We start from the raw sequence: 12,336 nt of genomic DNA on the forward strand, positions 1-12,336 counted from the left end.
CTGTCTGAATCCCAAGACAATTTAATACACTTTTCTGATTTGTATTATGACAAATCAGCTCATTAGTCACAGATTCCATGATTTTATGTCCATGATTCATGAAGCAGATAGTTCCAGATCTTCTACCATTGTGTAGCCTACTATTTATTGTTCCTTTTATATAAACAAGCTCAATGCCACCAGGACTTAAATCTCATTGTCTGGTGAGTTTACTTACAGTGAGAAGGTTCCACATGTTCCTTCACATTCAGTCATGTCAACTCTGTCCACGGAGCGGCAGCCATTGTAGACGATAAAGTCTTTTCTGTGGCGCACAGTGCATGGTGTGTTGCTGTCCAGAGGGGCACCTACAGGGAAAGAGCAGAAAATACTTTCGGTGAAATAGCTCCAGAAGTCCCTCGCACTTCAGCATTCCCTGGGCTTCACTAGTGCACTCAGAGAATTGCCTCAAGTGGTCTTTATTCTTCTGCTTAAACTTCTCCAGAGAGATGGGAGAGTGAAGGCTTGGAATGACAATTATAAATATAGAAGTATCTATTTAAATACAAATTTATCTGGAAAATGGGTTGATTTAAGAAGACCATTCTCTGTATTGTTGATTCAGATATACTGGCATACTTACATGTTTTGCAACAACCATTAGGTAAGAACGAAATAGTTCCCTAAAATAAAAAAGAAACAAAAACTTTATATTATTTTTCTATATTAAAAAGCCATCAAGGCCAAAAACTGGGGAGAGCAATTCTTCAGTTGGCTAGAAATAACCAGTGAAAACTGGTTATTGTACTGTAACATTGATCTAAATAAGCAAAGATAACAGCCTCTTCCCAACCTGAAATTTATCAACTTACAAAGGATTGTGAAAATACAAACAATTATTTGAAGGAAGTCTGCAGTTACCATCATTAATTTTTTGCTCAGAAGAAATTCCAATAAGTGGTTTCTCAGAGTCCTCTGTATTTGAATGGGGACTGCGCACAGTGTTACTTGCAGCCTACTTACTGACTGAACAGCTTGTGTTTTAACATTCAAGGAAACCTGGTTCTTGTTGAGACAGAACCCCAAACAAAGCAGTCAGCCAAGATTCAGTATATTGGTGCTGACCAGTATTTTGGCTACTGAGAGACAGCTACCAATTATAAACCTTGAATTCTCACCCAGGTATCTTATTTTATATACTCTATAGGGCTCTGCATGGATGCATCTAGAACTTCTGCCCTTAGGACTGAGAAATTATGATGAAAGGCCATCAGAGCTAAATTTTATTTTTGTTGTTAGTTAGATGGCTGAAATAAAATTAAGTAATCTATGTAAGGAGTAGAGGGTAAATTTTCCATTTTTACTTACAGGTTTGCAGCTGTCCTCATTGAATGCTGGACAGGTAATCTCAGATGTGGAAGCAATAAGCTGGTCGTGGATATCTACACAGCTATAAATGGTGCAGTTGTTGTGAGGATCATTTTTAAAGTCTCCAGGCTGCAAGTGAAATGCAAAATGTAATAAGGAAAACTGAAGGGAGCACAGACAGAAATTTTCTTGCCCTCTGATAATAACTTTCATCTTGTTTCCCAGTCAATTTTTTTTTAGGTTAACAGCCATTTGGGATACAGATCATTGCAATATGTATTGCAATATGCTATACATGGAGAGAATTTCAGTTTTATATAGTATTTTCCTTGAGAAAGAAAGAAAAATGTCTCTAAAGTACACGGAGTACTTTAACAAAATCATCCATGCCAATGGATTTTGCCTTCAAAAAGCTACACTGTTTTACATTAATTAAGAAACACTCTAAACCTTCATCCTACTAGGGAAATAGAATTGTTTCAGATGCAGGCTTTAGTAGTGTTTTTCAGCACACAGAAATCAAATAACATAGAAAAGCCCAAGCTTCCAGACACTGGAAGAAAAATCTCTTCCAATGGTATTGGATTTCTCATTCCAGGAAGGGCCTTACAGATAATTTTATTTCATGAGACCTACCTTCAGGTCAAAAACTTGTAGCTAGGTTTTGCATTAAATGAGATTTTGATCTTTCAGGTGCAAACTTATACTAAAGCCTTGTCTCTGGCAAGGAGATGTTTTCTTTCTGGAACGGGGAACTTTACAGATTTGGTGGAGAACTAAGACAAAGGGCATACTTACACTCAAGATGAGTTCAGAATTGTCTGCTGTATGTATAATACACTTGGTCTGCACACATTTTCCACAGCATTCACCTTTCACTGGTTTAAGTTCATATCCCTAGAAATTAAAAGTAATTAAAAACAACAGCACTATAATTTTTGAGAAATAAATGAAAATATATGAATCCATTAATTGATTAGGCTTTGAAGTGCACTCAAGATTTGTGCCTTTTGTGTTCCAAACCAACAGGAGACAAGTAATAGAAGCAGGTTATAAATTGGATAAATTAAAGCACTAGAATAAATATGCATAATAATTAAATATTACTCCACAATGTGGTCTACAGAAATTTCCCAGCTAATTCTGCCAGTGTGAACTGAATGCTGACAGTTACACAGACAATCTCAGGCAGCAGATTGCTGAAAGAACAGTTGATATCCATGCTGGAGTTGGTCTCTGGGTTTCAACTCCCTGTCCTTTGCTTAAAACCACTCATTGACCAAACTGAAGTTCACAAATATGGGTATTTTGGGGTCTTTGTTTTCTTTAAGTTTGTCACTTACTGGTTGACAGTATGTGTTGCAGGGGACATGTTCACAGGAGATAATATTCAGCTGAGTGCTGACGTTAACATCATTTGTGCAGATGCAATTCTGACACTTGTCAACAAAGACTGAGGAGTTGGGCTACACATTTTAAGGAAAGAAATCACATATTAACGAGTTATGATATGTTTAAACAGGCATTTATTAATTTTTTAAAAATCTGTAAATGAAGCAATGGAAAAGGAAAAAAAATCATAAAGACAACTGGATAGCTATTTGGCTAGCCATTTAAGAAGACAACATTTTAAATACTGAATATAATTTAACGTGTCTTTATTGAAGACCTCTATAGCAATAACAAACTCTGACATTAAAAGAAAAGGTACAATTACTAGACCCAAGACAATTAGAAATCTAAATTTGGTTAGAATAATACTTAGTTATATGTCTTTTAATATTTGAAAACAGAGTCTTAAAACTGCAATAATGTGCTGACAGTAAATGTGGACTGACTTTTTAAAATGCCAGTCCACTTAACCCAAATTCCTCTATGATACTGACATACATGCAGCTCTTCAATTTCTTTCCTACACAGGAAACTTTTCAGAAAATATTTAGGCTTTGTGAAACTGATAAACTTCTGGTAGAAATCTGAAAATTTCTAAAATACTTGTTGTACTGGATAAACTATACTAAATGGTCTTTTAAGCATTTTTAAAGACTGTTGAAACAGGAACTTACCAAGAACTCAGCATTCTCGTGTACACAAACCCCCTTGGGAACTGTTAATAAGCAAAGAGTCGGAAGTTTAGATAGGAAAAATTAATAAAAAAATGTCTTCAACCCACTCTTATCCAACTCATTTCTTCCACAATGAATCACAATTCATATGGTTATTCCCCAGTTCTGAAGATAGGAGATGTATAAAGTATAAAAACTAATACTGCATGTGCAAGAAGGGAAAAATATTCGTCCCAAAATACACAGTCCAGTTCATATCCAAGAATATCCACTTAACAGATACAAGTACTTGTTTCAGTTAGCAAGAACTATACATTTGCTAGATTAAGCTGAGACCATCAACCCAGTTAATTCTGTAGCTGTCCTTACGTGTATTTATAAGCAGGAAATTGAACTTGAGTCACCAGAGCTGTATCTGATTTCCTAGTTTCATAATTACAGCACTAATAACCAATTTTAATAAAAGTGAATTAGTAGAGTCTGGCTGTGTTTAACACCTCTTTCAAAAGACTACTGCATACAGTCTTATTAAGTGTAATGCTAAATTATGGAATAAATAAAACTATAAGGCTAATCATTGTAATATATTTCCAAGGGACTTACCACATTGGTATACAGGACAGCACTGACCACTGGGAATATAAGAATGAACTTCAAATCCCAGTGAACACTTGGGGGCTTTAGCTGTGCACAAGCTTGTATTGCATTCTGAGGGAAAAAAAAATAAAAAGAATAAGCCAGAAAATACACTAAATCACAGCTACTAGAAATAAGCACCTATCAAAGCACTTAGGATGAACTTTCCATTGCTAGGAAACAGTCCAGATCCTCTTCAAAAAAACCCAAATTGTAGATAGGGAACACATTTTTCCTCATAAATCCAGGCACTGGATATGGGATACTGTATTAGTTTATGAATTTTTTTCTACTATGCAATTATGCTGTGTTAATAAAGTATCACCATTCTATGCAAAGAAGTAGGGAACAACTCCTACTCTCTCCATGATTTTAGGCAGTTACTGGAAAATGAAAATCCACAGAGAATTCCATAATCTCTCTGCATTTGGCTTAAATAAAATGTGGCCCTGAACACAATAACTATAGCTTTAGTTATGTTGAGTCCCATAACTGTAAATTCAGTTGTACTGAAACATTGCAATATTAAAATGTATTTTCCCTAGCACTGGGCAAGTTGATTTTAAAAAGCATGAGAGAAGATGCTATTTTGTGACTCCCTGCTGTAGATCTCTGGTACTAAGGTAGTTCAGTCCCTTTTCCTTCTATTTCCAAGAGGTATAGAAAGACTAGAAACAAGAGTATAAACTCACTGCAAGTGAAAAGAGGGCAGCAGGAGTCTTTAGGATTGACTTCAGTGACCTCATAGAAGCCTTCTCCATCACAAGTGACCTTCTTTTGATCACATACATGAGGCTCACATACAATGCCATGTTCACCTTCCAGGCAAATACAGTCCTGACAGTCCACTGTGAACTTTTCTCCAAACTGCCATTGAAAAACAATAAAATGAGTGATTGCATAGTAACCAGTTAAAAGGAACAGAAGTAAAACTAGGAGTACAAAGTACAGAGATGACAAAATAAGATTGTACCAGTGGAAACCACTCTCCTCTCCCCACCCAAACTTCTATTTGAAATCCAAAAGCAACAGCAACATACCTCTCTTGGTATCATATCCACTCCAACACAGCCTGGAAAATACCAAAATAAATTTCCATTACCAGTCATATAACAGGAGGCAACTCTATTATACATTGTATGAGCACTGCATACAGTCAAATCTTTGTTGTATACATGGAAGGAAACAAAGAGGAAACAAACATGCATCCAAGTGAAGAAGTAAAACTCACCGCAGGTTTTCACGCAGACGTCCACACCAGAGTCATACAGCATGGTTCCATTAGGACAGAAACAGCCTTCCACTTGTTTAGTTGATGTCTCATTCTGTCCTCTGTGAGAAAAAATGTTCAGAAGAAGACCATTAATGTCATAGCTACATACAGGAGGATTATGCCAAATAACCTTTCACAGAAAATACAGTGGCAAATGATCTGCATATTTGTGATTGGGGTTTGCAGTGTCTGTGTTTGATACAGCCAAACAACAGAAACAGAAACAGTTCAGGCACCCAGATTTAGGGTCAATAGAATAGTGCCAATAAATTAGACGTCAGTTTAAGACATGAGAGGAGGTTGATTTTGCTCATTCACCTGTGCATTAGGTACGACTGAATAATTGTACAAGCTATAACTAACTGTGAAGGATTTTTTTACCTTGATTTGCAGGTCATCTCTTTAATAGGACCACATGCTCTGTATTCTTTACCTGAAGGACATTCATGAGCTGGAATGGAAGAACAAAAAGGAGGAACAGCTCAGTAACAATATCGTATAAAAGCCCCATGACCTTATGCCAAAAACTTAAACACTGTTTACTCATTTTCCTATGCACCTATGACAATCTTGAGAAGCAAAGAGGAAAAATCCCAGATAGACTTATGTCTCTTGTGTAATTTAGCCATATAATATTGTACTTTACACTAAGTTGATAAAGCCAAGAGTCTACACCTTGACTACAATTTTTTTCATAATTTTAGTCTCTTTTGCAAAAGTTCTCAAAGGGTAGTGTCATCCTTCTCTTTGTGTTCTTACTACAGATGAAAACTAATATACATGTCACCAAACAGAGAGTGATCTGCTGATGCCTGCAAAGCTTATAACTTATGCAGTAGCATATAAAAAAAGTATGTACTGATACAGATGTTTCTGGCACAGTCAATACATGTATATTTTTGCACGCTGATTTATCATTTCCGTTGTTAAAAATGTTACCAGCAAAATTACTTAGAGAGAGCAGCTGCTGTGATTTATTGGTGTCTTCATTACTGTGAAAGCAGTATGACATTACTGCTGAAACAGTTCCACATAATCTTCCTTAATAATTCAAGATGAATTATTATGGCCAGATACTTACAGCATACTCCATTGGTGTGTTTTCTCCAGTCAATGCATGCGCCTTGATCAGCACACGTTGCAGCATAGATCTGCAGACTTGAGCATTCCAGGTCTAGGTTGGGTAGTACACAGCTATCAAAAACACAGGCTGCATAGTACTTCTCAGGCTGGACAAATGCATGGCATGGCTTGAACACACTAGAAACAGAAATTTTTATCATTATTTGTTACTGATGATTCATATCTTTTTCAACATGCTTAACATGTTATGATGTGGCAACAGTGGGCACGGGAGATTAAGGAGATGTGGATGTGGACTATTGATGAGATTTGTGCTAAGAGCACTTATCCAGATAGCAACCTTCCAACATACCTTAAAATATTCTTCCCTCACCTACAAAACACTTTGACACCAACATTTTGAGTCCAGGAGTTGTATATTATTGGGTGTAACCATATGCTATCTCTTTAAAGCGATTTTGATTTTTTTTCTTTTTCAGTTCTGACATAGTGTTCTAAAAATTAAGATCTCTGTTTTCACTTGGACTCTGTTTTCTGCTAAGTAAATGTGGGAAAAGGCAAGAACATGGGACAGGGGAGGGCAGAGAGTGTAGAAGAACGTGGGAACATTAGCAATGGTTAATGTGGCAGCCAGAGGGTTGAAAGAAACTGTCAGCAAAAAATAACCAAGAAAGAGAAAGGAGTAGTAGCAAATCATAAAGATACAAGAAATGGAGAAATAGTTAGAAACACTTTCCACTGATAAATTAATCCTAAAATTTCCATTTAAATGAAAGACCAAAGGCTTCTAAAACCAAGAAGATTGTTACCTTCCCAAAAGAAGCTCGCAGATGGAAGATTCTTTGCAAGGCTGTGTTGGTGTTGTGCTAGGTGAACTTGTAGGAACTAGGCCTGGAGAGCACTGTGGTTTGGAAGGATCAACAACTTGCCAATGATCTGCCATGGTTTCACAGTTTTCTGCAATGTTTCCATTTGGCAGCATGCAGTCATCTGCTGTGTTGTTATTGCAAGTACCTAAGGGTGGTACAGGGAGAAATAATTCACTCACAGATTTGTTAGGAAATACCATTCATCTTTGCAGCAGGGCTGTCACTGTGGTTTTCTGAGAGTGTAAAAATTGGAAGAGTAAGCCTTACCACACTGTCCCTGGGTATTGTTGCCAAACAGGCTGTAGGGCATTCTGATAGAAAAGGACAAGCCATTGTAGGTCACATTCATTTTCAGCTCAGGAATTTCCACAACACGATTTATGCCTGACTCGTAGATGCTCACACCAAACTTCTTATAAGGCAAAGCCACAAGCTGGTTGTTTACTGTCACCTAATAAATAAAGGAAAACAGAAAAGAGGCATAAATTTAGTTTGACTTCTCAAAACATTCAACTGTTCCTTTGTTTTGCAGAGAGAATGTAAAGGTAAATAATATCCTTTTAATTTGTAACAAATGTTCCTGTGTTTCCTTTGTTATTGAAAAGTCAAACTTTTCTTCTCTGAGCCACAAAAAGCCCATTAACCTCTGACAAATGAGGTTATTCAAATTTAAACCAGATAAATCATAACACTCAACAGACCTATTAGAGTGACTATGGCATCAAGGACTCCTCATGAAAGTGGAATATAAATTTCTCCTGAATTCATATGATATCAAGTTTTAGGTTTCTTGGCATAAAGGGAATGCACTTATAGAAAAATTAAATAATATAAGTGCCCTATTCTGAAAAATTAAAAAGGTGACACAAGTCAAAGCTACTAATGGTACTTTTAAAAATGCTTCAGGCCAGCACTTTATTGTTATGTCTACCTTACATTATGTTCTCCTATTCCATGTTGTTTTCCTTTTTTACATTATTGTTAATTATAAATGAACTTATTTTATATCCTAAACTCTTAGCAATTTGTCCACATTTGTGTATTTAGGAGAGATCTGCAAAGATTTGAAATTAAAAAGACAAGAAGTTGTAGAATTTTTTCTCCCCCACATTCAGAGTAAAAAAATGCTTTGAAGTAGTCCTTTGAAGCCCTTTGAAGCAGTCTAATTTTATAAACTAAACTGTTACTGAATCTAAAGCACAGATAAACCTTGTAAATATAATTATCCTGTTAATGTAGTATTAACATCTGAATCAAGAAATCAATGGTAACATTCTTCAGTACCTCTACTTGTAGAGTATTTGGCTGTGCTGTTCTTAGCCTCACTTCCTGAGTCTCATGTCTCACAACGAGCGTTCGAGGACAGGACACTACATCCCGTACATCACAGTGGTAGTTATCAATGTAGACACCAAAGTTGTCAACTTTCTTATTGATCTCTTCCACAAGGACATATGTACAATTCCCTTGATAGCTGTAGTACAGTCCATCAAAAGTCATGTAATGTGGATCTCCCCAGCCAGTGCAGTAGCCTAAAAAAACATACAGTTAAGTTAGGCTCTTATGGCAACATACAAAATCCTATCATACTACAAGCAATATCTATAGATGTGGGAGACACCTCAGTGAACTTTGGGCATTTTACTTTTAATGAAGTGTATATGTCAATGCATGAGCTCATTAGCTAGAAGTCATCAATAAAAAACAGGCACTTTCCATGCACAGTTCATCTGACATTAATGACAGACAACTGAGAATAGGATTAACTGTACCATAGATTTATCTTTACCAATAGTCTGAACAAGTAACAAGATATATATATATATGCTTCTAGCCTATAAATGTCTGCATCTGGACATTTAAATCCTTCTTTGGGAGACCAATTTACTCTACTAACACAACAGTTATATAGGGATAATGGCAACTTAAGCCAATAATTCAATTAGCTAAAAAGAATCAACAGAGCATTCTAACCAACACTAGAAGACTGAGTCACAGCTTTGCACAATACTTGTTCCCTGATAAATATTGTTGGTCTTGACAATAGTATTGTTTCCTCAGGAGATTAAATATTCAATAAAATATATACTTACAATCACACTCCCAGTGCCAACAGCATCCATCCTCATCCATGACTGGCACAGGAGACAGTCCATTGGCACAGGTGGGTTTTGGAGGTGGATTGCAGATTATTGGAATCACCTGGACAATGTTGTCTTCTATACATATAACCTTAGTGCAGTTACACAGCATCCATGAGTCACCTTGCTGTTTTTGAAGAGAGGGGGAGGGGGGAGACAGAAACAAACCTTTAGGAAGCAGTGAGACTGACAATAGTTATGCCTGAATATCTTCTGCAGGTTTCTAAAAAAACATATGTTTATTGACAAGTTTTCCCCTATCAGAAATCTGAAAATAGGATGGAAGTGCATCAGTCAGCACTATCTAGGTCTGCAATATGAACAGAACAACTGAGAGCTGCTAAATGGAAAGCATTACTCACAAAGATCAAGACAGTAAACTGAAATGCGAATCACCTTTTCTAGTTTCAGCTATCTCAAAGTGAGATGTCTCACCTAATCTTATCACCTTAACACTCTCTAAAGAACAGTGAAAGACACTGATCAATATGAATGACCAATATATGATCAATTCCTTTCCAGGAATGCCTAGAACAGATTAATAGCTAAAGCTACAGTGAACACCAACTGTTCAGGGAAAAATGTCCAAGGTGATTATGCTCATGCATTGCAATTGTATGAGTTTTCTTCTCTCTTCTACCAGTTTTGCAGACATGTATAATTTTTATTCCTGCAGATCTACTGAGCAAGTTGGTAGGCATCTAAACTATGATGAGGTTTTAGAAATGTACAAGACACAAACTTGTCTATGTCAAAGGCAGAAGATTCAAAAGAAAAACAAAACCAAAAAAGTCTTGAGTCAAATTTCACAAGCAGTGAATGCAGTGATCTGTTTCACAGTCCTCCCCTAAAACCAGTCTGCGAACAAGCATGATTCATTCCAAATTCAGCCCTGTGGATTTTTGTTGGGCTGCAATGTAAACACACAAACAACTTTTACCCACTCTGGACTTATTCAAAAGCAGAAATAGAAAAGATAGCTTAGGACCACTTAGCTCTTGGTTTCCTCTTCATCAGAGCTATCCTACAACAAAGACAAACACTGAACTGAGATCTAGCACCTTGCAGAAAGCTTTTTAAAAATTACCCTTGCTAATTGCAATATGTAAGCTAGCAATCCAAGTATTGCTGGAAGTCCTGCTGATGCCCAAGAAAACTAAAGAAATAGAACAGACTGATACTTCCTTTCCTATCCAGATTAATGCCTACTCTTTATGTTACTAATATTGAAGTTATATGTCTAGTCTCCATCCAAAACACAATGAAATCATGAAATCTACTCACCTCATAAGATTCATTAGGGAAAATAGTACAAGTTTTTTTGGGAGTGGTTGGTGTTAGACCTGTAGTTGAACCATTAACTGGAGGAGTTGTGCTGTGTGTAGAACTTCCTGTAATGGTGACTGCAGTTGATGTTGCAGTAGGCCCAGATGTAGTAGTTGAGACAGGGGGAAGAGTTTTGAAGGTCGTGGAGATGCTGGTTGTTGCATTGACTGTGATAAAACTACTAGAGGTGGTTCCTGAAGTGGTTGTAAAGCTTTCTGTTGGAGTAGTACCAGAAGTGGTGGTTGACACAGGGCTCGTTGATGTAGGTGATGTTGTTGGAGTAGTAACAGTTGCAGAGGTTGTCCTTGGGGTACTTGTTTCTGTTCCTACTGTGGTGGTGGGGGGAGTGGACACTGAGGGTGTGGGGCTTGAAGTGGTGGTCTTGGGGGTTGATGTTGTTCCAGTGAATGGGGTTGTTGATACTGTAGGGCTGCTGGGTCCCGAGGTGGTGGTGGTGCTAGGGGTGGAAGTGGGGGTAGGGAATCCTGTTGGAGGGGTTGGGATCCTGGTGGTAGTGGTCTCATGGATAGTTGTTTCTGTTACTGGTGTGGTGCTGGTGGATCTTGAGGGTGTGGGGCCTGAAGTGGTGGTCTTAGGGGTTGATGTTCCAGTGAATGGGGTTGTTGATACTGGTGGTTGTGTTCCTGTACTGCTGCTTGTTCCCGACGTTGTGGTGGTACCAGGGGTGGAAGTGGGGGTAGGGAATCCTGTTGGAGGGGTTGGGATCCTGGTGGTAGTGGTCTCATGGATAGTTGTTTCTGTTACTGGTGTGGTGCTGGTGGATCTTGAGGGTGTGGGGCCTGAAGTAGTGGTCTGGGGGGTTGATGTTGTTTCAGTGACTTCAGATGTGGTAGTTGTCACTGGGCTTGTTGACACTGGTGATGTTGACTTTTGACTAGTGGTGCTTGCAGTAGACACTGTACTTATTTCTGTCGTTCTTGTTGTTGGCAGTGGGGTAACTGAAGGAGTAACTGGAGTGCTTGCTGTTGTCGGCACCTCTGGTTCAGGTGTCTCTTTAAGATAGGAAGAAAACAGAGTATTTTAAGTAGGGAAATTGCATGTTGTTCCTAATGTCATCTCATTTTCCACTAAGCATACATAGTTCAACAAGCCTAAGCATAGGATCTTTAGATAGAAATAAAGCAGAAATTGTTTTATTAATGGTTTTGCTAATCACTGAGGGATTATTAACAAAATATCCTGCCTCTTGCATAGTAGACATTGATATAAACACTTTATCAACAATCAGTGTCAGAGGGGGACATCTTCCACAGTATTAAAACTTTATATTGCATGGAAGAGTCCAGCAGTCCAAGATCCATGCGGAATACATTGAGTAGCTCAATGAACTCTGGTTAATACTGTATTGCTATCATACTATATTCTATGGAAAGACCATTATTCCCTGTGCTGCTTCATGTGGCACGTTCATACCACCACTGGCATGATTATAGTCAGAGTCATTTGACTCTACAGAAACAGCTGTTTGTGGAGCAGTCTGTGTTCCATTTCTAATGCCAAGGCCTTTAAGACTACTCACACACAAGCTATTTTGGAATGCTACGGACCCAAAATACTCTTTTCTACTTTTTCAC

General features: G+C 37.7%; 1 protein-coding gene across 4 annotated transcripts in view; it reads right to left on the reverse strand.

The window, feature by feature from the left end:
* Positions 1 to 12,336, reverse strand: part of MUC2 (mucin 2, oligomeric mucus/gel-forming) — a 49,601-nt gene that overhangs the window by 1,372 nt on the left and 35,893 nt on the right. For 3 of the 4 annotated variants that reach the window (XM_039728435.1, XM_039728433.1, XM_039728432.1), the window contains 17 exons: positions 10,700 to 11,754; positions 9,368 to 9,542; positions 8,559 to 8,806; positions 7,542 to 7,725; positions 7,215 to 7,419; positions 6,404 to 6,582; positions 5,704 to 5,773; positions 5,281 to 5,381; positions 5,090 to 5,121; positions 4,742 to 4,916; positions 4,017 to 4,121; positions 3,414 to 3,454; positions 2,691 to 2,813; positions 2,146 to 2,244; positions 1,348 to 1,476; positions 623 to 662; positions 218 to 347 (listed from right to left, as the gene is read on the reverse strand). In XM_039728435.1, coding sequence (XP_039584369.1) covers positions 218 to 347; positions 623 to 662; positions 1,348 to 1,476; positions 2,146 to 2,244; positions 2,691 to 2,813; positions 3,414 to 3,454; positions 4,017 to 4,121; positions 4,742 to 4,916; positions 5,090 to 5,121; positions 5,281 to 5,381; positions 5,704 to 5,773; positions 6,404 to 6,582; positions 7,215 to 7,419; positions 7,542 to 7,725; positions 8,559 to 8,806; positions 9,368 to 9,542; positions 10,700 to 11,754 — 3,091 coding nt within the window. The remainder of the gene's footprint in view (positions 1 to 217; positions 348 to 622; positions 663 to 1,347; positions 1,477 to 2,145; positions 2,245 to 2,690; positions 2,814 to 3,413; positions 3,455 to 4,016; positions 4,122 to 4,741; positions 4,917 to 5,089; positions 5,122 to 5,280; positions 5,382 to 5,703; positions 5,774 to 6,403; positions 6,583 to 7,214; positions 7,420 to 7,541; positions 7,726 to 8,558; positions 8,807 to 9,367; positions 9,543 to 10,699; positions 11,755 to 12,336) is intronic. The other variant, XM_039728434.1, reaches the window with a different exon arrangement.

The sequence above is a fragment of the Passer montanus genome, unplaced genomic scaffold (assembly GCF_014805655.1).
Source record: "Passer montanus isolate IOZ18808 unplaced genomic scaffold, ASM1480565v1 scaffold65, whole genome shotgun sequence".
NCBI lineage: Eukaryota > Metazoa > Chordata > Aves > Passeriformes > Passeridae > Passer > Passer montanus.